Genomic DNA, 25072 nt, shown 5'->3' on the forward strand with positions numbered 1-25072 from the left:
TTTAAGAGCCATTAAGAGACCCAAGAGGAGATCTCCTTAGGTAACCAGGCTGAAATTTTTCTAGATTAAATGGAAGAATTTAGACCTAGAATTCTCTTCCTGGCTAGCTAGGTAGTTTCCTAGGCTAGCTCTTCCTGGCTAGCTTCCAGCTAGCTTTGTAACTTTCTATAAATGAGCACCAGCACTCTTAATGAGAAAATAACTAGATTTAGAGATGAACCATTTCAGAGTATTTCTTTGCTCACCGAGTCCCAGCACCCTACACAGCACTCTGCATGTAGTTGGCCCTTGGTGGTGTTTACCGAACTTCCTGAAATACCCAGATCAGCAAGATCACGGGTCTAGCATGGTCTGAGGCGCTCACACGTGGTTTATGTCATGCCACAACTGTATCGTTTTTAAGAGGATCGCTTGCATTTTTAATTAGTCCAAACATTCTGCTATTGGCAACTGAACTTTGCAAATCAACCTGAGGGATTAACACACACATAGCACGAGATTCTCTTCTAGCAGGAGCGTCGTACTCACCAATACGTTGCTTTTTAGTTTACAAATGAGAACGCTTCACTAGCAACTGTAAATGAAGAGGGGAAATGGGGCATCCATGGGAGGAATTTGTGAGGGAGCTCGTGAATATTTTCCATGGCATCTGCTGGGAATATGGTGCAAAAAAAAAAAAAAAGAATACAAGAAGAACGAAACAAGCCAGACAAAAACTCCTTTTTAAATGTTTATTTTAGAGAGAAGCTAGTAATTGATTAAACTAATCCAATATCTGGAAACATTCTTTTTTAATCTTCACTTTGCCTTTTATGCAGTTTGAAATTTTGGAGACTCCTCTTTGAAGTGGAGCAGGGTCGGGTCTGAAAGGAACAAACAGTTTCCCAGACAGATGTGTGAAGAAATGCCCGGAGCTATGTGCTTCTTGCTGGGGTTAGATGTGAAGGGGGCCGGGCTGTTAAATACACAGCAACATGAGATATGAATATTCTTCCACCTTCGTGGGGAGTTTTTTTCCGACAGTAAAAAGGAAGGCGGGTGGGGGGGGGGGAGCCATTCTACTGTTTCCCCAGTTCCTTTGCCTCGTCTTTAAGCTCGATCGTTTGCATTGTGTTGGCTGTGTTGTGCCGTTCCCAGGTTCTCTTTGAACCTGTAAAACGTGTAAAAACAGCCCCATTTTAAAATGATCCTTCTTTTCCTTTCATTTTTTTTCATTCCCAGGCAGTGACGGTGACAGGCATCTTGACATTTCTAAAAAGTTGTTTTGTTTAAATTACAGAGTCTCCATGGCGACTGCATCCTCCCAGGTCCTAATTCCTGAAATCAACCTCAATGACACATTTGACACCTTTGCCTTAGATTTTTCCCGAGAGAAGAAATTGCTAGAATGTCTGGATTACCTTACAGGTATTGTCGTGTGTGTGTGTGTGTGCGCGCGCGCATGCGCGCGCGTGCTTTAATATTGTGTGTGCACTTTGATGTCGTGTACAGTCAGTGATACACATACTTTGCCACCACATCGATTCCCTCAAAACCAGAGGTGTGGGCTCCTGATTTAGGAATGGAGTCTAATATTCCCCTAAATGATTTCTGGCATGCTTTTTTTTTGTTTCCCCACCCGAAACAACACGGTCTGAGACCAAATTGGGGACAGAGGAAAAAGGCAAATCTCGAGAATTAAAAACGTACTTCCTGCCATTTTCTCTCCCTCTCAGAGTGTGGGTGTCACAAAGAGCAACTCTGCTGGCCATCACAGAGTAGCGTAAGGTAGCGGGGCTGTTTTCCACTTCATCTCAGCAAGGCTTCTGACTCTCACGGTGTCTTGGCAGAGACACAGTTGGCAGCTAACTCTTGGTTGAGTGTCTACCTTGCTTCAGCTCTTTGTATCTGAGATCTGGCATGATCTTAGCATGTTATAATCCTCATTTTTCCCATGACAGGGGTCACCCATCTCGCTGGAGGTCAGGTAGCTCGCAAGTGGCAGAATTAGAATTTGGCTTGGGTCCGTACGGACTCCAAAGACCTCTTGTTCTTTCTGGTAAAAGACCGCATTTCATCTTGGCAAAAGGTCACCACAGCAAATGTCCCAAAAATCGCATGTGAATTCCCAGTGCCATCATTCTGATAGACAGTTTTTATGGCGGGAGGTGGGGGGCTGTCAAACTTACGAAAGAAAAGGAACAGCAATAAAAGAAAACCTCAGGCTACTCCTGTTCCTAACCATGCTTCCAAATGTTTCGTCGCCGTCGACCTCGAGAGTGAGGACTGAAATCATTTGCTGGCAGAATGCAGATTGTTTAAAGGACCTTTATTTGTGTTAGCCAAAGCCACTGGTGCCTAGGACTTCTGGAAGGCTCCATGTATACAGTGAAGCCAGATGTGCATGGAACTGAGGACATGCGGCCTTCAAGAGACCACGTCCCTGACTCAGCATGGCGTCAGCGTCCGCATTTCGGTTCTGCACGTGTGCATGTCGGAGAGAGGTTGGAAAAGATGGAGCAGGAGAAAGGGAACATTGTGTGATGTTCACTTTCACAGTCTATGGATCAAAAACGGGCAGTTTTATATCCAAGGGGTGTTATACCCAGATAGGTTTTTTTTTGATTTGCAAGAATCCGAGATGCTGTTTTTAGCCTTTCTGCATTTGCAAGCCAAGTGTTCATCCCACCAACTTATCTTATGTCATTCTTTCAAACCACACCACTCTTATTAAGGAATTAAAAAGGTGACTCCACAGTGCATTTGCAGTAAGGACCCAAAGTCGGTTTCAAATATTTATTCATATACTGACCCCCTTTTTAAGCTTTTAACTCTGAGATCTGTCTAAACTAACGCTACCCCCCTAGAACCTGCCACAAGGATAGAAACATTCTGTATCGGCACTGTCCGTTTTGGTAGCTGCTGTCCACATGGGGCTATCAGAAACTTGAAATGTAATGGTGAGTCTTTACCTTCATTGAAATTTAATTAAACCTAATAGAAGTTTAAACAGCTTGTGGCTACTGTATTAGGCAGCACGGGTCTAGATTTTCTCTGGCTGAGCGGTTTTTCATGATGGCATCCTATGAAAAGTCTTTTTTTTTTTCTTGCGTCATTTGGAATTGAGTAGGATGGCAGCAACAGAAAATCCAGTTAGCAGTGACTAAACCCATCAAGCGGTGTTTGTATCCTGCAAACCCGGGCAGGGAGATATGTGCTCCAAGCCTGGGCCGCAGCTCAGTGAGGACCGCAGACCCCAGGCTCTTGCTTTTTCCCTGCTCTGCCATCTTCGCTGCGCTGCCTTTTTGCCACACAACAGCACAGCTGCCCCACCTCCACGCATCGTGCTCAAGTTACAGGTGAAAAGAGACGGATGCAGGGCAAATGGGGACAAAATTCTGTCCTTGTTTATTAGGAAAACAAAAAGCTTGCTTAGAAGGCCCACCTGGCAAACTCCCACTTGTGTCTCGGGGGCCGGATCCACGTCACAAGGTCATGCCCAAGGATAAAGAGGACTGAAAGACTGTTGGGCCGGGCACATGACCTTTCTGTACAAAATCAATGTCTTGCTGACCTGAGTGTGTCCTCCCCGTTGCCCAGTCATCGTTTAATGGTGTTCCGGTGGGCGTCCACTCATGGGCTCCGTCTCCATGCGAATGCCAAGGCAGTGATTAAAGGGGAAGGCGAGGAAGTCGTTTGCACCAACTAGGACTGTGTACCCCATGTATCATCCCGATCGCTGTTTATGCCAAGCTAGAGACCACATGGGGTACCTGCCATTCTGCCTTCTTAGCTGCCAAACCTCAAATACAAATCTGGCCCATTTCTAGACATAACATCGATCCTGGCCATAACATATGATGCTTGGCTGATATTGCCAAGTCCAAATAGTTTATCAGACATTTGTAAGCAGGAAAGGAAGTGTTTGTGGAGTATTAGCCCACCATTTCTCGTGTCCTGTTTATAACAGAGGCAAGAAAATAATAGTTCTGCCACCAATCCCATGAATGTTGAAATTGGCATGCTGCTATCCTCACTTACAGTAAATTGCGTATTGACTTTTTGGGACAAACCCATTGGGCTTATAATCAAAACAGGGTTAGCCTGCGTGGCTGTGAAAACAAGATGATTTTTTTCCCTCTGTGACATGCCTCTAAGTGGTATGTCAAGTTAATAATCCAGAGAGGTGACATTTCCTCCCCGATCACAGCTACTTGCTTATTTTGAACACAAGTTTGCTTTCTACTTAATCCTCTATTGCAATACAGAAAAGACACCATCTTTTCTCTGGTGGTTGATGGAAAAGTAATTCAGTGAGCTATTTAGATTATGGGAGAATAAGCATTTCTCCACCACTCCCTGCCGGGTGATTGCACAGCGACAGCAGCCACACAGACGATCCTACGGAGTTTTATGGAGCAGCTGGGCCTCCCCTGGCTCGGTGTCCCTGACTCCTGCACAACCAAGTCACAGCAGACGACACTAAATCTTGCATGCAGATATACTTCAGGAGACAGACGTATAAATACACATTCCAGAAAGAGTGCTTTAAGGGCTCTATGGAGCCTTTCTGTCTTAACCCATGACTTAATGTGTTGCCAGCCCACATGCACAGGTGTGTAGTCATGTTGGTGGAACTCAGTGAGCAAGAGACCAAGCTGCCCTAATTGACTTTATGCAACAAACATAGAAGTTGGACAAAATGAAGCCTAAAACAATTCGAGTTTTCAAGTAGCCTTTTTTTTACAAACTCTTCTCCCTCTTTGGGTTTGTTTAGGACTCCTCGGGCCTAATCAAAATTTAGAGCAGGAAAGAACTCTGCAATAGTGTGAACAGAGGTCGCTCTGAATCTATAGAATGCGGATATGTTTCTCCTTTTGAAGTTAGGTTCTAGTATACAGAAGACTGGAAATAAAGGCCTGGATCGATTCTCCAAACCAGGGATTGGCAAACTTTGACTATAAAGGGCCAGATGGTAAATATTTTAGGCTTTGCAGGACATATGGTCCCAACTACTCAACTCTGCTAGTGCACAAAAGCAGCCACAGACAATACATAAATGAATGAGCCTGGCTGTGTTCCAATAAAACTTTATTTACAAAAACAGGCAGTGGGCCAGATTTGGCCCGTAGCCATAGTTTGCCAAGCCCTGCTCTGAAATATTATTGCCAGTGCAGAGCACTCCCTGCCTATTCTTTTTCTTGCTCACAAACTCTTCTCATAAAGCCAGTTACTGAAATCAAGCTGGTAGATTTTGAGTCAACTTCAAATCATTATTTTGCTAGGATTTAGACTTCTCTGCTCCAGACTGTGTTCGAGACATAAAACAGCAGCCTTCTCCAGTAATAAAGTTAACCAAATGCCAAGGAACCATGTTTTCTTGGGGAAGGAAAATGTACTTCTTAGATAGGATTGACTGTTAATCATATTCTTCTTAATTTGAAATATCACCTTTAAAACTGAAAGATGAGAGCAAAATAGGACCACACTAATAAGGTGTTTTTTTAAATAAGGCATCAAAACTTCTAATGAGAGAAAATCTTCAAACAGTTATTTGGCTGGGTTTCTTATAGGATAACAAACATTGGTATTTTTCCAATCGGGTGTGTAAATATAAGAATACGTAACCTCACATAGCTCAGAGGTTGGCAAACCTTGGCTCTGAGGCCAAATCTAGCCCTACCCTCTCTTTGTCAATAAAGTTTTACTGGAACCTGCCCATGTCCATTTGAATACGAATCGCCCAAGGTTGCCTTCATCGTGCAGCAGCAGAGTTGAAAGGACAAAGAACGAAGAATGTATGGCCCGCAAAACCTAAAACATTTACCACCTAGCCCTTTACTGGAAAAGTTTGCCATCTCCCCAGTGTGGGTGAAATCATAGAAGTTCATCTTGTTTGCTTTTTGTTTAATATTTTTTTTCATGGATAAGAGTATTATTTGCTTAACCTCCTAAACGTACTTTCGTGATAAATAGAGGTAAGTCCCTACTGGCTGGCTGAAGTCACGCTACCCTTTAATGACAGCAGCGACCAGCCAACCAGACGTTGGTTCTTTGGATCGGGGTCACCACCTCTGAGCTAGTGGTCCTGATGGACCTGTGTAGAAAGGCCTGCTTTGACTGTCCCATGTCTCCTCCGAAATGTGTCCCGGAGGTGCCTGCTTTTTGGCTGATGAGCGTTCTTGATCCCACCCCCTCCCCCCACAGCTCCCAACCCTCCTACAATTAGAGAAGAGCTCTGCACCGCTTCCTACGACACCATCACTGTTCACTGGACCTCCGATGATGAATTCAGCGTGGTTTCCTATGAGCTCCAGTACACCATATTCACCGGACAAGCCAATGTTGTTAGTGAGTATCGTGCCCCCTATCGATTTCTCTGTTTGGTGACTGTCTTCTGTTAGATGGCAATTCTAAATTGAAGCGTCAAGGTAAGACAAGGAAGGAAAGGATTCACAGTAGGTATTGGCTGCATTTCCTCACCAAGAGGATGATCGCATTCACTTGTACTATACCAGCAGAAATAACGGGCCAAAGAGTGATAAAAATTAGTGATCTCTAGCAGTCCACATGGATGAGTCTTACAAACATATACTTAAGAGAAGGAAGCTGGAAATAAAAGAATACATGCAGTAGGACTCTATTTATACATTCATAATTTAAAGATAAAAAGGAAAACCATTTTGTGGGGCGGGGGCGCCTGGGTGGCTCAGTAGGTTAAGTGTCCCGACTCTTGATTTTGGCTCAGATCGTCATCTCAGGGTCGTGGGATCAAGCCCTGCATTGAGCTCCGTGCTCACTGGGCAATCTGCTTGAGATTCTCTCTCCCTGTGCTCCCCGACCCCGACTCGCACATGTGCATGCTCGCTCGCTCTCTCTCTCAAATACATAAATCTTTAAAAAAATTTTTGTTTAGAGATGCATACGTAGGTATAAAAATGATAAAAGGGAGGATGATGGTTACTTCCGGGATGGGAGGGGAGTGGCACCACTGAGAATCAGTATACAGGGGCTCATGGGGTTAACTACTTTCTGGGTGGGAGTTACACGGTTTAGTGAGTTTATCCTACATTTAGTATTACGTACTTCTCTGAGTGTTATTTCACAACGTAAAAAAGGAATTTAATAAAGTGGATAGCCGAACAATGCCCAATACCACATCCCATTTGGAGGAAAGCAGGCCCATTGTTTAAAATGTTAGTCATTGACCCCCACCTGGGAAGAATTTCAGACCTTACCTGAAACACAGAGAGACCCTTCTCTCCCTGGGGCCCATGAGCTCTCTGGTATCAGAGACAGGTTGATGATCTCAGAGAACCCCAGTTGCTGGCCAGAGCGGTGGTAACAAAGCAATCTCGCCTCCCTACCCCCACGGTTACTCAAATTGAGTTGAGTAAATGGGAGAGGACCAGAAGATCTGGCTTTTCTGGGAAGCAAGTTTGAAACTTCTTTAGCAAATGAAAAGAGAACTTATCAAAGTAGAACAGAATAGAATAGAATAGCAGTCACTTTTCAACAAAGAAATGTTTTGAATAAATCCATATCAACTGAATGTGCTTTTATTACATACACCTCTTCTCCCTTAAGCATGCTGTTCTTTCCTACCACAAGGAATTCTGAAGCACATGATGCTTAAAAAAGAAATTAAATTTAGGATTAATTAAAAGAGCGGGGGGGAAAGAGGGATGCATGAAGAACCCCGCCTCCAAGTAACTAGCATTGCCGGCTCATACCTACAAACAGACCCCCCGGCCTCCTTAGATCCTCATTTCCCAGGCTTCCTTCCTCAACCCTCTGACCTTCCACTCCCTAATTGGCCTGCCTTGGAAGCCTTTATTAAAATCTTACCATTTTCCAGGAATGCGTAAGGAGGAAAAAAAAATCATGAAATGTTGCTAACCGCTGTGGCCAGCTGCTTGAGTAAGAAGGCAGACATGGTGGGTGAAAATGTCTTGAGGAAATGATGGTTTAACTAAGTTTTGGAAGAGAGTGGGTACATATCAGCAAGCTAAGGGGAATGCCAGGCAGCCACATGATCGGGGGCAAACCTGTGGAGACGGAGAATGGCAAGGCATTTTCTGAGACATTCTCTACTCAAGCCTGGCTGGAGAATTGAGTGGGGAAGGGGAGATGGGGGGAAATGAAGATAGAGAAATAGAACCGGGACTCAAACCCATCTGGGTCTAGTTCCAGAAAGCACGTGTTCTTAATCACCAGTCTCTTAATCCTCACCCACAGTAAAGACCTAGACCACAGAGGGCCACTCGGGCCACACAGTGTGGGATTTTTCCCCACACAGAGCAGCAGTGCGATCAGATATAGGGTTAGAAGCCCCCTCAGGCAGTGCTGTGGGGGATAGAGTGGAACAGGGCAAAACTGGAAGCAGAGACATGAACTTGGAGGTCTGTAGTAATTCACAGACGCAGAGATGGCCAGGACCTGCCAATGGCAGTAGCGCCCACGAAGGTAAGGAGAAGATAAATTCCAGAAGAGACTTCTCCACCTGTGACCCATAGCTGTTGGAAGTGCTGTGGGGGGCAAGTCTAAACAGCACGGGCATATCAATGGTTCGTCATGGTTTGGCATCATTTTGCCCTCCTTTCAGGATTTTGGATTCTTCTGGTATTGCTCCTCATCCCTAGTTATACGTGCATGAAGAAATACTAACTTCCCTAAAACCTTTCTTTTTAGTAAGTAATGCATGAACACTGTGTGATAATATATAAAATGTCTACAGTGACGATTGGATGTTTTTCAATATGGCAGCCCCAAAGCCCCAATATGGCAGTTCCAAAGTTACCTACTGCACCAACTCCATTTCACACGCATCCTTCCTGTGGTTGTCTGTTGATACAAAAGGATGCACAGACACTCACACACATCTAGAAATACGTTTTTTAGGGACACAAAAGGTAGTGGGCCAAACACAGTTCTTTACCTTGCTTTGTTCACCCAGAATAATCTCTTTTGATTAACTCAGAAATAGCTGGTCAGGGATCGTAAGTACATTTGCAAACTCATGATGCTAGGACTTTTGTCCTTTGCTGTATTCTCTTTTTTTGGAAGCAGGCCACATGTCTTGCCTGCGCTCAAGGAGGGTGAGAATTACATGAAGTTGTGAATATATCACTGGGGAATCATGGGGGCTACCCAGGAGTGCACCCACCATAGATGGTTCCGTCTTTCCTGAAGTGTCTTAAAGCGAATTTTTGTGGGCATTGAGGCACTACGTAGAGCCTTGGCTTAGACGGGCAGGCCCTATATCAGTTGGCTTTTGCTGATCAGCCAACAGCCACAGAACCGAAGTAGCATATAACAGTAAACATGTATTGCCTGTGTGTCTGGAATCAGGTGGGGCTCTGCTGGTCCCACTGACCTGGGTGAGCGCTGTCAAGGTCATGCTGCGGGTTGGGGCTGCCTCCTATAGTCCCACATGGGTGCATTCTCCTGGTGAGTGAAGGTGAGCGCAGCGCACGCCTGTAAGGACAGGCACACTTGCACAAGTGCTTTGCAGGCCCCTGTCTTTGTCACATTAGCTGATGTGCTAGAGACCAAAGCAAGTCCCATGGGCGAGCCCAGAGTCAGAATGTGAGGGCCAGCGAGGTTGCTCCGCAAGGAGTATGGATACTCGAGGAGCGAGGATGTGGAGCTGAAAGATGGTGGATGCGCTTAAGAACTTGGACTCGATCCCAGTGCTTCATTCCCCCACCCCCCACCAAATGAAAAGAGGAGACCTAGTGCGTAAAACTTGGGGTTTCTCTGGCTGACTTGGCTTCCGTGCTGTTGGCATGAAAAATAATATCAAAACAAAAACATATGAATGGAGTAGATGAGAAAAAGCCATGCCTACAGAAACCCACCAGCAGCCACACCACTGACTTCAGAGCTCCATTCTCGGTGATTCCAGACACGGTGTATTATTCCCCAAAAGCAGGTGCCACAAGAAAATAAATGGGGATAACTTCTTGAAGGTGACAGACCTTGCTTGTTTGGTGCACACATGTCGGAAAGGCTATTCTTCCCAGGACCAGTGGAAATCAGGGAAACCTCAGGTGCCCATCTGACTGGACACTCTCATCAGCCCATTAGTACCGGGAGCTGTTTGTCTCTCTAACATCCATTAAACCAGTATAGTGACGTCCTGAGGCCTACAGGATCGAATTGTAACAAGGAAAGAAAGAGTAAATGTAAATAAAAAGACAACTGACATGCAAAGACCTTCAAATTATTTTCTTCTTGACTATTATATATATTTATAATGTCTGAGAGGGACCTGGATTTGAATCCCAACTGTGGACCTCACTAGCTCCGTAATTTGGGGCGAATTATTCAATGTCCTCTGCGTCTGTTTCCTCGTCTGTAAGGAGAGGTGATGTTTTAACTTCCATGGCTGAGATGATAAAACTATGGTCTGAGCCCCATGCTTGCCACAGTGTCAGCGCAGAGGTATCCAAGTTATTATTCCTGCAAAAATACAGCGGCACTCACCCGTCACTGCATTTTTTTTTTTAAAGCTGATGTTTTGGGTCGTAGGACAAAGGTCAGTCATGAAATTAGTGAGGGTTTTCTACACAATGGCATTTTACACATTCTTCAAGTGCCAGGCCTTCCCTGAATGTTGTTTGTCCATCTGTCCCGCCATTTGGAGGAATATCCTTTGCAGATGTTGTTACATTGAATGACGAGAGCTAATAGTAAAACTGTACCGAAAGTTAGAAGACATGGTAGCCCCCAAACCGGCCACAATCCCTCGTGCCACTAGGAATCTTCACTGCCTATAGGTCATGGTTCCTTCACTTGTTGTAATGAATTCTAGTTAATTGCCCACAACTGACTTTGGTGAAGGAGAATTAGATAATATCTGTGAAGCTTTTGATCTTTTAAAAAGGCTCTCCCTAATCAAATTCATATATTCAAATGCAAAATTAATGACACCATTAATTTTTTATTATGCATTCTTATTAGCAGACTTAGGCCTACAGATGTTAATGAATTGCTTTTTAATAATTAGATATGTATTTAATTTCACAACGTTTTTCATGTTTTTTTCCAAAACCCCTTTCAGTGCGCCATTTAAAATCCTAAACGGGGCCTTTCCCCAGCAGCCTATTTTTATTATTAGCCGAAGTCCAAAGATGCGCTTTTCCAGGTCTCCATGGCAAGGTAGTTTTATCTGTATTTAGTTAATCTTAGTCGATTTGAAAACATTCATGAGCAGTTATTAAACAGATACTATTTTTACAGAGAAGAAGGAAAAGGATGTTCACTTCTGTCCAGTCTGGTAGAAGAAACAAAGGACGTTTGAAGCCACGTGCCGCCTCTCTGAAGGGTGTCCGTGTTGTGTAATGTTTTATACAGAGTGTTTTACTGTAAGATGACTGTTGCTATACAAGGCTCTGAAATCCCAAATGTAATAAGGATCTTGTAATGAGCAGCGTTATGTAGGGAGATGCTTCTGACCCATTGTGAATGAGAACAAAATGTATAAGATTGAGAAACTCAATTAAGTTTCATTATGAACTAATTATCTCCCACATTCCATTGTTGCTTTAATACTGGAAGCCAAGTTAGATAAGGTGGATATTGGAATACCCTCAAAGATGATTGAGAATGAATTGGGAAAAAAGTGAGGCTTCATTCCAGGATGGTGCCACGGGTGTCTCGTAAAGAGACGCTTAAAACCTGGTCAGCGGCCCCGACCTGGTGTGGTACCGAGGCAGAGAGGTCTGGCACTTGGCACCATATGCAAGATGTTAGGTGATGCTGGCCCAGGACCAACACTAGCAACGCAGTGACGGTGTCCTCGGAGACGCCCCACTTGCTCCAGCCGCCAGAAGAAAATGGTCGCTGCTGCTTTCTTGGCATTTTTAATCAACTTCTCAATTATTGTCCTGGCAGCAGTAGTAACAGAAAGGTAAGCCGCCACAGAAATAGCGAGCGATCGCAAGAGCAAGTTGTCCCAGTGTAGACCTGTCCAATCAAATTTTACCACTCTGTCAACATTTTTGTTCTTTTAATCTTTGAGGGGAAAAAAGAGCGACCTCTTCAAAGTCATCAGGATGGTCAGGGTCCCTTTTCTGTTTGGAGAAGGGTTCTGAAACATTAAATCTCTTTTGTTGGGTTTTAAGGCCAACTTGCTGTTCGTAGCAATTTCAGACATCTGCTTTATGATGTCGCTGAAAGCATTCCCCCACCACATTAAGCCCAGCTTTTTGGTCGCACAGTGATGTAAAGTTTATTGAAACATTTTTACATTTGCTTTCTTTGACCACAATCGTCATTTTCCTGTAACATGTGCAATTAAACGGGAACAGTGTAAACGCAGTGACATCGATAGCGTTCTCATTTGAGTCTACTGAATGCCGTTACTGTGTTCGTCCGTACTCGACTGCTATTGACAAAGGTCTAGGAATATGAGTGGATTATCCTGGGCAATAGAAAAAGCTCATTGTTTTCGTTTTATTACTCTTGGAAGATCACGATGAAATGTCTAAAGTGAGTTGCAGGCTTCTTGGGGCCCAGAGCTCAGAGTTCAAAATGACCCTTCTTTGGTCGGATCCAAATCTGTGATTTGGCCCTGGTGCTATCCAGAAGCACCAAGCTTATGACAGCTGTATTCATGGTAAAGGTGAGGTGAAGAAGTAGCCAAAGGGAAATGTACTAGGGAGAGCCCCGTGTTACTGAGCCCCTGGTGGATGTTTTCCTGGGTCTCACACAAGTGAGAATGGGCAGGAGAACAGAGGGCTACGACTTGGGGGAGAACAGGGGGTGGGGTGGGGGTGGGTGGTGCCTCAGTCGTCCTGCTCCGTCTCCAACATGAGTGCACACACGCCTTCACCGCCTTCCATGAGTCTCCCACGGTTCCCTTGCTTTATGCTGGCTTTGTCAACTCTGGCGGCGCTGCTGGTGAAATGTTCGCAGGTGGAGATGAAAAGAGGTGACAGGAAGCGCACAGGGTCAGATCTGACCTTGTGAGTTTGTATGTGTGTGTGTGAGTGTATGTATCTATGACTCACTGGAGGGTGTCTAACGAGACTGTGCCCCCAAGGTACAAATCAGACGAGGTGAAGTTTCACACTTGACAAAAGACTTCTAAGGTTCTTCTCAACGGTGCAGACCAGCAGGAGCGGTGTTTTACTCAAAAGTTGGAGAAGGTATTTAGTGCCATCCAAAGACAGATGTCACGGGGCTATGAATGTCTTGGAATGCCATGCAGATATTTGTGGCTCGGTAGGGATCTGCACATGTGACTCTCCTGCTATAGAAATGTTTTATTAGATTCTCAAAGAGGTGAGACCAAAGAAAGATTAAGGGACTGCTTCTTGGGATTACTGTAAGGTATAAATTGCCTCCAGATCAAAAGAACTAACCCTTTGACTTGCAAATCCACTGAAAGGGAGAGAGTGGGGGGGGAGTTCAAGCCCCTCAGGAAGTGGAGGGACTGAGGCCTCCACCAAGAACTGGTGAAGGAAATTCACCAGAGTCAGGAAACTTGGTGACAGCCAGTCACCAGGGGGCTGGGAAAAGGTTCTCTTAGAGTGGAGATTGATGGGTGGAGAGAGCAGCGCTGGGCCCAATACCAAAGAGACGTTTTCAGCATCAGCCTGCTGCAAAACGAAACGGGCCTCCTTTTCCCTACATGTTCTTCCAAAAGCATCGTAAATCCTCAGCCTGTCCACCCCCCCAGCCCACATCCTGCAGAACACAGCCAGAGCTGTGGCCCCGCCACACTAGGGACTACAGCTGGTCCGAATCCCTGTTCTTGCTTTTCTAAGAGCTACACTGGGCCCTGGCTGCCCCCGGGGTGCCACTGCTCCTCACTTCTCCTAGGGACAGGCCTCCCGAGTTGGTTAACCGTGGCCATGCTAATGCTGGGAACGCCCGTGACCCTGGTGATTGCTTTCTTCACTCCCCGGTCAGAAGTCAGGCCAGTCTCTGCCGGCCTCACTCCTGCAGGGGTGAGGCAGTAGAGCTGTTCCCGGTGTCTCATCCTGCTCAGACGAGAAGACTCTGGGGAACGTTCTCCCCTTGGCACTGACAGAGACCCAAGGCATCAACAGAAATCCTCGAGGCCTTGGAATGCCTCCTCTCGCACACTCTTGTATTCCCACGAGGGAACCCATCCCATCCCTGCCAAGCCGCTCGGGCCTGGGTCTGGGGCAGGCTGAAGATGAGAGGCACAAAAGCGATGGACTATGTGGACATCTGTGGAACCAACTTCTACGTGATTCAGGTCTCTTCTCACCTGCTGTGAGGCTCAGACTTGATGAGATTCCGATTTAACAATCACGCTCATGAGTGTGGCGTAAGGGGGCCGGGAGCGGAGCCTGCGGTGACTTGCGCCTTCTTTCTCCTCGCCATGATGCATCGCGCACGGACACCACGTGCAGCCCGCCACACGGGACTGCCTTGGCTGCTCCCGTGTTTACTGAGCAGAAGCTGCGATAGCATTTTCCTGGAGTTTTCCATTTGGGGCAGACAGCAGGAACATATAATAATAAATACAGGTCGGTCGCCCACTGTAGGCAGGAGGCAGCCCTCCGGTTTATTAGCGGGCTCCCTCGGAGATGCAGAATTGACAAAGAATCGTACCTTGTCTGCTTGGCTTCACAGGTCTGTGTAACTCAGCCGACAGCTGGATGATCGTGCCCAACATCAAGCAGAATCACTACACCGTCCATGGTCTGCAGAGTGGCACCAAGTACATCTTCATTGTCAAGGCCATCAACCAGGCGGGCAGCCGCAGCAGTGAGCCTGGGAAGCTGAAGACAAACAGTAAGTGCCACGAGCTCGGTAGAGCTGTCGCCTCCCTTCTGCTCTCCTTTCGGCCGCCTCTGTCCCCCTTTCTTCTCCTTCTGTCTGCCTCAGGCATCATCGACAGGCCCGAGGAGCAAGTCAAGAGCCGGGGCGGTGGGGTGCAGTTGGCATCAGACGCCTCTGGGGTCCCCAACTCTCTCGACCCTTAAGGGCTGTGAGTCCATCCACTTCTCTGCGTTGACTTCAGACCTGCTCGCTCTTCTAACAAATAATCTTGGAGGGGTTCTTGTGAGAATTAGAACAGATGTGTGTGTGTGTGTGTGTTTCTTTATATATAATATATAAAATATATATTTATGCTTTATATATTTATAAATATTTATTTTATTTATATATTTTTTTATTTTATTATTTATATAAAATTTGTATATCATATAAGATATATGAATATAAATTATATATATATAGAGAGAGAGAGACCCTGATAGGTCGTTGGGGTGCTGCAAACGGCAAATTATTTTTCCATAACAGAAGAGCAAATTAGTAACTCTTTCTTCAAGAATTCCTTACTCCAGATATCTGTCTAGGTCTATGATTCTCAGAAGCAGTTCTGCTCTCCCCACCCCCAACCCCCCAGGGACACTGAGCAATGTCTGGAGATATTTTTGGCGGTTAGAACTGGGGTGGTTGCTACTGGTGTCTAATGGTTAGCAGCCAGGGATGATGGGAAACACCCCACACCCCACAGGACACAAGGAAAGATATGGCCCGTACATATGTCTTGTAACACTGTCGTCTCCCTCGCTGTCTCTGCCCACATGTGTTTTCTTTTATCCTCTCTTTTTTCTTTACTATTTTTGATCTAGAAATATGTTCTATAACATGGAATTTCTTTGCATAGGACCTCCCAAGAGAAAGCAAAGGGGAGTGTGTCGATATGGCACCGTGTTAGACAGTTGCCCCTAGTCACTGGGGACCATTAACTGCTTTTCCAGAAGAATCCTCACTTAACGCAAGTCCTCGATTTCAGCAGCCAAATAACTTCATTATACTCCAGGCATATGAATTTCAGCCACATACATTTAGATGTGAAGCTAATTTCTCCCCTCAGCATTTCTGCTGGTAAAGAAGGAAATGTTTTTAGAGATTAAGTAGGAAAAGAATTAGTAAATACATACACTGAGGTTAATTGTGTAGAAGATGTCTCTGAGACATCGAACGCGTGCTTCATCAGTTTCACTGAAGATATCGCATTCATTTCATGTAGACAGATAATGTCATCTTCTATTTCTAGACATGCGATTATTGAACAGATGTTATCAAGTTGTACACGAGGAGTCGGCGGACTTTTCTGCAGTGTGCCAAAGAGTAAAGATTGGAGGCTGTGCACATTAGATGGTCTCGGTCACCATCCATTCTTATACACCCCTGCCACCGCAGTGCAAAAGCAGCCACGGATTACCCATAAATGAATGGACATGCTTGGGTTTCAATAAAACTTTATTCACAAACACGCAGTATACTGGATTTGGCTTGCAGGCTGTAGTTTTCCAAACTCCTACATGCACGATATTACAATGAGTTGAATTCTTTAGTAAAGTAAATGGTTAACTTGGCCCTTGAACTAACTTGTCCTCGTCGAAGCAAAAGCCTTGAACTTGGACAGAGTAGGTGATGGTGCGTTTGAGAAACACATCTGAGGCGCAGGTGGAATTTGCTCGCTGAGGTTGCAGGGGTTGGGGTTGGGCCTGACCTAAGCTGTCAAGGGGCTGCTGCACACGTGTGTAGGTGAGGGTGTGAGTTGAGGCGAGATGGCGTACATCTCCCGTCTTCATGAGGCCAGTCTTCCTGGCGGCTTTGCCATTCTCGTATTCCTCGCTGGATGAAGGGCAAGCAGCACACGGGCCCCCTCTTCAGTGACGGCTGCCTTAATGAAACCACCCCTCTCCCCGGTCTGCCCGTTAACATCCACTTGTTTTTATACACAATCTCTTACACCTTTTAAAATGGAAATATTTTAGGCAAAACTATCTTCCTACTCTCCTTGCCTTAGTTCATACTTTATCCCTAACAGTTGCTGGCATGATCATTCCTGAGGACTGCAGTGTTTCCCAAGACAAGCTGAAATTCAAACTCAGCATGTAACCCAGCAGCTCTTAGAGCCTCTGACAATGTCCATGCCCTGATCCGCCCTCGGAAGCTTTTTTCTTCAGCATCCTCTTTAAGCTTTTCTGTGATGTGGACAGAAATCTAAAATGGGTCAGCAGACGATCCAGCCTGCCAGCCACATCTGGCTGCCTATTTTTATAAATAAAGTTTCATTGGCACACAGCCGCACCCGTCCATTTCCCTCTCGTCTTGGGCCGCGCACGCTGCAGCAGCAGTCAGGTAGCCACACAAGAGACCCCATGGCCAGCCGAGCTGAAAATATCCATCTGGTCTCTTATCAGAAAGATGTGCTGACCCCTGTCCTAAGAGAAAGGATTTGACAGGTGTGCATGTCGTGTTTGTATCCAGGTGACGGCTAGAGATCCTCTGACCCACGCGGACGTGACACAGCACTCATTACCCGTGCTCTGCGTGCCACTGTCTCAGCCGGGGTCGTGGATTTCCCCAGCCAGTGTACCAGACTCTGTCCGCTGGCTGCCTGAGGGCGGGCCTACCAACTGTGGCCGTGGCCGTGGCCGGGGAGGGGAGTGGCCTTGAGACAACTTGGTATTTGCATGATCTTGTAACTCATTTCATGCCTTTTAACACCGATGTGGTGTCGAATGACAGGCAGTCCTCCAGGACCGTGTTACATTCTCAGAGAAGTAACAGCTATGACAAGACGCTCAGGGATGACTCTGCCAAGATTTTCTAACAGTTCGATCTTCAAAACATAAATATGTATTATATATATATAAATCTTAAAAATTACATAAAGAGGGGCGCCTGGGTGTCTCAGTCATTGAGCGCCTGCCTTCGGGTCAGGTCATGGTCCCAGGGTCCTGGGCTCAAGCCCTGCATCAGGCTCCCTGCTCAGTGGGAAGCCTGCTTCTCCCTCTCCCACTCTCCCTGCTTTGTTCCCTCTCTCTGCTATCTCTCTCTCTCTCTGTCAAATAAATAAATAAAATCTTGAAAAAAAGTTACATATAGCGAGATCTTCAAAACACAAATGTGAATAATGAAATACAGGGGCCTTTATTTTATGTATATGTATGTATACACACACACACACACACACACACACACACACACACACTCAGGAGTAGAAAACCCAGGTGTTATGATCACATTTTTTTCCTCATCTTGTTGTGGGCTGAAAAATGCACATTTTTATAGTCATTCTGAGTTCATGAGACTCATTTGTAATTTGCAACAGTTTCAGAATTATGTAAAGCCTTTATGTCAAAATCTGCAATCTTGATTTCTTTGGCTTCTGGTCTGTAGTGTACTGAGCGTGAACCCCATTTTAAGCTGGATCGAATATGGGAATGGTTAAAAACGAAGTCTTCATTTTCTCCTTCCCTTGGGAATGCTGTTTAGCCACTGTGTACCAGAGCTGCTTGTGTCCACCTGGGACCCCCAAAGATAGCTTCTACTACATACCGTGGTTAATCCCCGCCCATGCTACGGTTGAATCTTTAGCCATAGCAACTCTAGATCCCCATCTCAGAACTGACAGGCTGGGAGTTCATGAAAGCAGGATCATGTTTGTATTCAATATTTTACCATGTTCTTAAAACCTGATTATGAAAATACAGTATTGGTCATGTTGAAATAAACGGTCCTCTTCTTCCTCTCTTTGTTTTTTGTAAACTTGTTCCCAGGCCAGCCATTTAAACTGGACCCCAAGTCTGCACATCGAAAGCTGAAGGTGTCCCACGATAACTTGACAGTAGAACGTGATGAGTCATCCTCTAAAAAGAGCCACACGCCCGAACGCTTCACCAGCCAAGGGAGCTATGGCGTAGCTGGAAATGTGTTCATTGATAGCGGTCGGCATTACTGGGAAGTGGTCATAAGTGGGAGCACATGGTAGGCAATGCTATCTGTTGTCGTCCAGTTACAAAAAGCCACATGTCATTCTGTACTTTGTCAGAGCATTAACCCATTCCAGGGCCCGTCTTGCAGGAAAATATGCAGAAAAGCTTTTTGTGTCTGTTGTTGCAACAGTAGTGCTGTGTAACGAGCACCCCAAGACTTGGTGGCTTCAAACAATAATCATTCATGATTGCTCGCTCACTACACCCTTGTGTGGGTCTGCTGCCAAGGCTAATCTCGGCTGGGCTTTGCTTTAAGCTGTAGATTGGGTCTAGGTCTCTTCTTTGTGTCTCTTCGGCCACGAGGGCTGCCCGTGTCCCGTTTCTCTCGAGCCCGAGAGCGCAAGCCCAGCTAGGCCAGCCCATTCCAAGCCTTTGCTTACGTCACTGTCTACTGACTTCTCATTGGCCAAAGCCAGTCACCTAGCCATAGCCAAAGCCAAAGCTGGTGGTCTAGGGAAGACTCTCTCTCCCATGGAGGTGAGAGGAAGGAGCGAATATTTGCAAAACCATCATCTAGTCTTCCTTTCAGCCAATAAGAAAAACAGCTTGCTTTAAGTCCATCCATTTTTTTTCTTTTTTACTTACTGCAAGAATTGTAGTTGAGTTGATTGAGTCCCGGTCCCTAACAGAGCTAGTATGCTAACACTGCTCTTCTGTGCCTTAAAACACGAGTCAGCCGATGATGGCCAGTAGGCCAGACCTGGCCCTGTGCCTGTTTTGGTAAACTAAGTGTTGTGGGAACACAGCCATGCCCATTCTTTTCCACATTGTCTGTGGCTGCCTCTGAGCCACACGGCAGAGTTAAGCAGTTAAAATAGAACCCTGCGGTCCGCAAAGCCAAAAATATTAACTCCCCAGCCCTTTATCGAAAACGTGTGCCGATTCCTTCTCTAAAACGTTACTCTTTGGCATCTAAAGAGAATGAATTTCTGTTGCCTTGTATGTTTTATGACTCTAGATGGGGCCGACGACTGGAAATAGTCCAGAGTGGAGGGGCCGAGGCAGTGAGCAGTTGCTGGGAACCCTTTCGAATAGTCTGTTAGGTCCAGCGCCATGCCTTCCGCCCGGCCAGCTCTCGAAAGCGGGGGGTGTCAGGCAGGGTGCGGTGTCTGCGTTGGAATGAGCCAGCCTTTGCCTGGTGAACCTCACAAAGCTTACCTTGTCTATTCTGTGAGCCACGAACTGCCCCCCTTCCTCTGGCTGGCTGGCTGACAAACACCTGTTCGCTCCTGCTCTTTTATTTGTGTTAACCTCGCCCTCCTCCAGCACAGCTGTGGGCCGCGCATGGTCTAAGCATCCTGCAGATGTTCACTCCTTCATTCATCTTAATAGACCCCAGTGGTAGGCGCTAGAATCCCCCATTTACAGATGAGATGACTGGGGCGCATGCCCATTAGCACAAGGTGGCAAAGCTCGGAGGCGACAGAGTTAGGAAGGCCACAGTCAGGGCGCAGCCTCTGACCCAAGGCTTCACAGACCTTTCTGTGACAGGCTAGTGAGCCAGTGTTGCAGTTTGGCAGGCCAGATGATTTTTATCCTGACGACTCAGCAATCCGGTTGTAGTGGGAGAGCAGCCGCAGACCATGTGCCCGTGACTGGGCATGGCCTTGCGCAAATAAAACTTTATTTATAAAAACCAGCAGAGGGCCCAATTCGGCCCGTGGGTTACAGTTTGCTGATCTCTGCTCTGAAGCACCATGCTCTGATTTTGAAACCTAATTAGTCTTTCTGGCGTACAGTGGTGTACTTGATGAACGATAGCTTGCTAATCCTTGCTTAGAAAGAAACACCTCCCAACTGCATAACCCAAAACGAGGAGTATCATCACAGTGTTATGTTTGAGATAAGGAAGCTAAATCACTTATTGTGTCTTAAGTCCCTTATGGTGTTGGTACAAGGCCACTGAGATCTAAAAAGTGAAACCATAAGCTTGGGTGTCTCCTTTCTCCCCAGAACGGTACCTATGTCGGCCGAGCAAGGTTTTCTCCTGTTGTGATCCTCGGAATTCTCTTGGCCCAGAACATTTTCCTGTTCCAACATCCTGCCAGAGGATGGAGGACAAATCCTTCCGCCCCACTCAGCTCTAGGCCAGATTTGGCATTTACAGTTTTTAGCGGCACTGGGGCAAGATAAAAGCCCGAAGGAAAACACGATGCATTTTTCCAGGTGCAAAGGAGCAAGCATTTCTAGTTAATTAATGTGCTTGTATTAATCTGGGATAGACTCCAGTGTCTAAATAATTACAACCCCATTAATAATTATTTATGATAAATGATACCCGATCATTATGATCTCATTCCCATTGATGAATGGTGAGGGAATTTCCAGCAGACTCCTTCAGTTATATAAACACAGATCGGTATTACCTTGAAAACACCCTCCAGATGTCAAAACCAACTCAGGAGAAGGGGAAAATCTAAAATTAATTGCCACACTTTGGATCTTTACACACCGGATTGTGTCAGCTTCAGAAAACATCTCATGGAGAAAGTAGTTGAACATTTCCTGGGAGGTGTTCAAGGAGAAGGGGTGACCCATATGATCAAATGCTTGGGGCACCTTGATTTACACCAGCTAATGACACATCCATTTTCTCATGAAATATCGTCCTGACTTTCAATTAACGTGTATGTTACGATCCCTGCAATTGGGGCGTGTTAGCATTGCTCTGAGAAACATAATTTTTATACTTCGTGAATTCTCCAAGTGTCACTGCATAACTTAATGGAACATTACCTTCTGCCTGCACCTTTTAAGCTCAATGGAAATCCGTACATCGTTTTACAGATTAATGATAACATAATGGTATTTTCCTTTGCTTAATGGGCTATGCACGGAGTTATTTTCTTACTCTCTAATGCTGTTAATGTGCACTTGGTGTTTTATGAAATGGTGTTAACTCACCGTGGGTTCACGCGAAGACGACTGGGCCAGAAGTCAAGGGGGGAGGGGGCGAGTTTTCAAGTTTTCACTGAACAACACTTTCCTCGAAGTCCTGGAAAATGACAGCTTCCGGATTCTGCTCCTAATTGTAACCTTCTCTGTGTTTTCCCATTGCTACATGAAGGCAGTCATATCTGCCACAGCTGCTTCAAAGCAGGTTCAGTGAAGGTTCAGATGGGAAATAAACGTCAGAGTCCTTTGGTACAAAGTAAAAATGGTGCCCAGAAACAAAAAGGAAACAATACAAACGTGGCTAATTTTATTATGCAAATGCAGGTTCCACAGTATCTGAAAAAATGGAAATAGCGTCTGTGGGGCATAGTGAACATCGTGGGGGGCCAATAGTCCAAACGAAAACCTTTCCAAAGTGTCTCTCTGGCTGCTGTCTGGAAAAGAGTGTTTCCCCGCCTCTTAGAAGTTCTGGATCTCAGGCGAAGCCATCACAGGGGCAGAACCTGACCCAGCCTCCCACTGGGAAAGGAATCTGGGAAATGCAACCCCAGGATTCTCCCCGGGATGCAGAACCAGATTGGCCAGAAAGAGGAGAGGAGGCCAGGCTGATGGCAAGCAGGCTAGGACACTAGGCTTTCCTGAGGATCGAGTCCCTCCTCTTTTTAAATTCAGTGATAGCATGTTCTGTTCATTTTTTTTTTAAACACAGCACTCTTAAAGTGATTGTATTTTAAATCCAACTTGTTGTTATTATTTTTTTAAGAATGTAATTTTATCAAAGACCAATGAAGTTGGTTTTTTTTTTTTTTTTTTCTCTGCACTGGGTAAGGTACCCTATGTCAGTATCGGCTTAGACTGGTTTCTGCTCTAACATATTAAAGGTTGAGCTCTGAGTCATTTATTCTTTATTAAGAATGATAGGCTTTGCTTATCTTAATCACCAAAATCCTGCAAATGTTAGGGAGGCATACCTCAGCAGGGTAAAAAGAGATTAAGGAGCTTCGAAGACTGTAGAAAGAATTCTTAACTTTTTTGAGCCGTTGAGAGTATATTTGGAGTAACTGGGATATTCAGAATTTTTTAAAATGTAGTAAGAAATGTAATCAGAGGGGCTCTTGGCAGTGATGAATCACATACTTTCTGGTGAGGGACGGGATTACAGAGCTACATTTGCGGCTTTTTGAGTCATCCTAGGTTCAAATTCTGATTCTGAGACTTCTTAGTTCTGTGACATTCGGCAAAGATAATAAAACAGCAGTTATCCAAGATTCCTTGCCGTGCCTTGTGCCCCAGATTTTACACATATTCTTCCCTTTACTCCCCAGAATCACCCTCCGAGATGGACGCTGTCCGTGTCCCTGTGTTGTAGATCTAGGAGAGGACAAGGAACTTACACTGGAAGTGAAAACCATTCTCCACAATTACCTGTTGCAAACTGTACTCGAAGTCCTGGAAAATGACAGACATGGGGGTCAGCCGAAAAATTCGAAGTAGGTCAGAAGGAGAAGTCTAGGGTTGTGCTATTCAATATGGTAGACCTAAGCCACATGCAGTTAATTTAAATCATTCAACTTAATTAAAATTAACTAAATTTAAAGTCTGGTTCTTCAGTCTCCACAGGCGCAGTTCAAACATGTGGCTCATGGCTACCATACTGAGCGGGGCAAAACATTTCACTCATGCAGAAACTGCTATGGGACACCACTCGCCTAGAGAATTCATTGTGCGGGCCAAGATGCGTGTAAAAAACAAACAAACAAAACCCAAAAGGCAGCGAGGCACAAAGTTCTAATTCTCTTATAATGTCCGAACTAAAAATAGGAATATGAGTTAACACAGCGGCCCATGTCCGCGCACTGTGTGTTTGGGAGGAAGGTGATGAGGAACACTTGTGTTAGGGCCTTTGTCAAGTTTTCACTGAACAATGAGCAGGGAAAACAGCAAATCATGTTTTCGTGACCCCTGAAAACCAGAGAAAAGAGGTAGTGTCCATATGCAACCCACCTCATGGTTTTTGCCGTCGCTGTTTTGTTCATGCAGGTATGCCATTGGCCTTGCTTACAAATCGGCCCCGAAGCACGAGTGGATTGGAAAGAACTCTGCTTCCTGGGCGCTGTGCCGCTGTCACAATAACTGGGTGGTGAGACACAATAGCAAGGAAACCCCCATCGAGCCAGCCCCCCACCTCCGGCGCGTCGGCATCCTGCTGGACTATGACAATGGTTCCATCGCCTTCTACGATGCTTTGAACTCCATTCACCTCTACACCTTCGACATCACCTTCTCGCAGCCTGTGTGCCCCACCTTCACAGTGTGGAACAAGTGCTTGACCATTATAACTGGCCTTCCCATCCCAGACCATCTGGACTGCACAGAGCAGCTGCCGTGAGCACCTGGCCACAGGGAGCTGCTTTCTGGGGAATACAAAGGGTCGTGGCCACCATTTCAGGGACAGAGAAAGCACAGGCTTCCAGAGTGATTAAATGTCGCCAAAAAGCGTCCAGAAATATCAGCTAGGATAGGACTCGAAATAGGCGATTCTCCCCTTTTACTGTCTTTTGTATTAAGTACACGCTTTAATAATTTCTTCAAATTTTTCCTGTATTTGCAGGAAAATTTATAGATTATTTATAAAAGAAACATAACCGGAATTACAACTCTTAGACATTATTTGGTTTTGCACATTAAGAGGCCCAGAAGTTTACCAGCTCTTTACAACAACCTTTGTGTCATCACGGTCTGTGGCTTGAGGAAAAAAAAATCTTTTATAGTTTTGTATGTTTATTCACCTCCTCACATCTCATACTCAGTATCTCATACTGATCCCATCGTGGGTCCCGTTGCCTCGACAGTGCGTAACAGAATATGCAGTTACCTTAAAAATAAAAAATAGTTTCGAACCTAGTAGGGCAGCAAACGGGCTTTCTTAGTCTGCTTTATTTTGAAGTGTTTTCAGTGTGGTGTCAAAACCATCTTGGATCAAGAGGGAGAGTGGAAAGAATTAACTTGGGAATGGCCCAATCTTTAATCGCCCTCTGATGGCTGGTGGGGTCATGTTGGACAGAAAGGTTCTGAAGTCTTTGGCCATGTGTGACCTCACCCTTCCCAGGATTCAGGGTTCTGGGAGAACATTAAGAATGAGCTTGCCATTAAAAATAGTCACTTCGAATCCTACTGATGATTCAAAACGTCACAGGCTGATTTGTCTTTGATCAGCAGTAGGATTCTTTTTCATGACCTAAATCTATTTCGTTCTTCCTTTTAATAGTTTCTTTAGGCCTGTGACATCGCTTACTACATTTAATAGCTGTCCTGTCTCTCTTTCCCCCAAATCATTCTTCTTTTGTTGCTGGGGGTGAGGAAATTAACGTTTTCTGTTACAAATGGTAGTACCACTTTGAATTGACTTTGTT

General features: G+C 45.4%; 1 protein-coding gene across 4 annotated transcripts in view; it reads left to right on the plus strand.

Moving 5' to 3' along the window:
- MID1 (midline 1) overlaps window positions 1-24443 on the plus strand; it is a 335325-nt gene extending 310882 nt beyond the window's left edge. For all 4 annotated transcript variants that reach the window (XM_032880212.1, XM_032880215.1, XM_032880213.1 and 1 more), the window contains exons 6-10: window positions 1280-1407; window positions 6187-6330; window positions 14593-14754; window positions 18549-18756; window positions 23700-24443. In XM_032880212.1, the coding sequence (XP_032736103.1) occupies window positions 1280-1407; window positions 6187-6330; window positions 14593-14754; window positions 18549-18756; window positions 23700-24048 (991 nt within the window). In that variant the 3' untranslated portion in view covers window positions 24049-24443. The remainder of the gene's footprint in view (window positions 1-1279; window positions 1408-6186; window positions 6331-14592; window positions 14755-18548; window positions 18757-23699) is intronic.
- Window positions 24444-25072: the final 629 nt, after the last annotated feature.

Source organism: Lontra canadensis, unplaced genomic scaffold (assembly GCF_010015895.1).
Source record: "Lontra canadensis isolate GAN:19392208 unplaced genomic scaffold, GSC_riverotter_1.0 scaffold68, whole genome shotgun sequence".
Lineage (NCBI taxonomy): Eukaryota > Metazoa > Chordata > Mammalia > Carnivora > Mustelidae > Lontra > Lontra canadensis.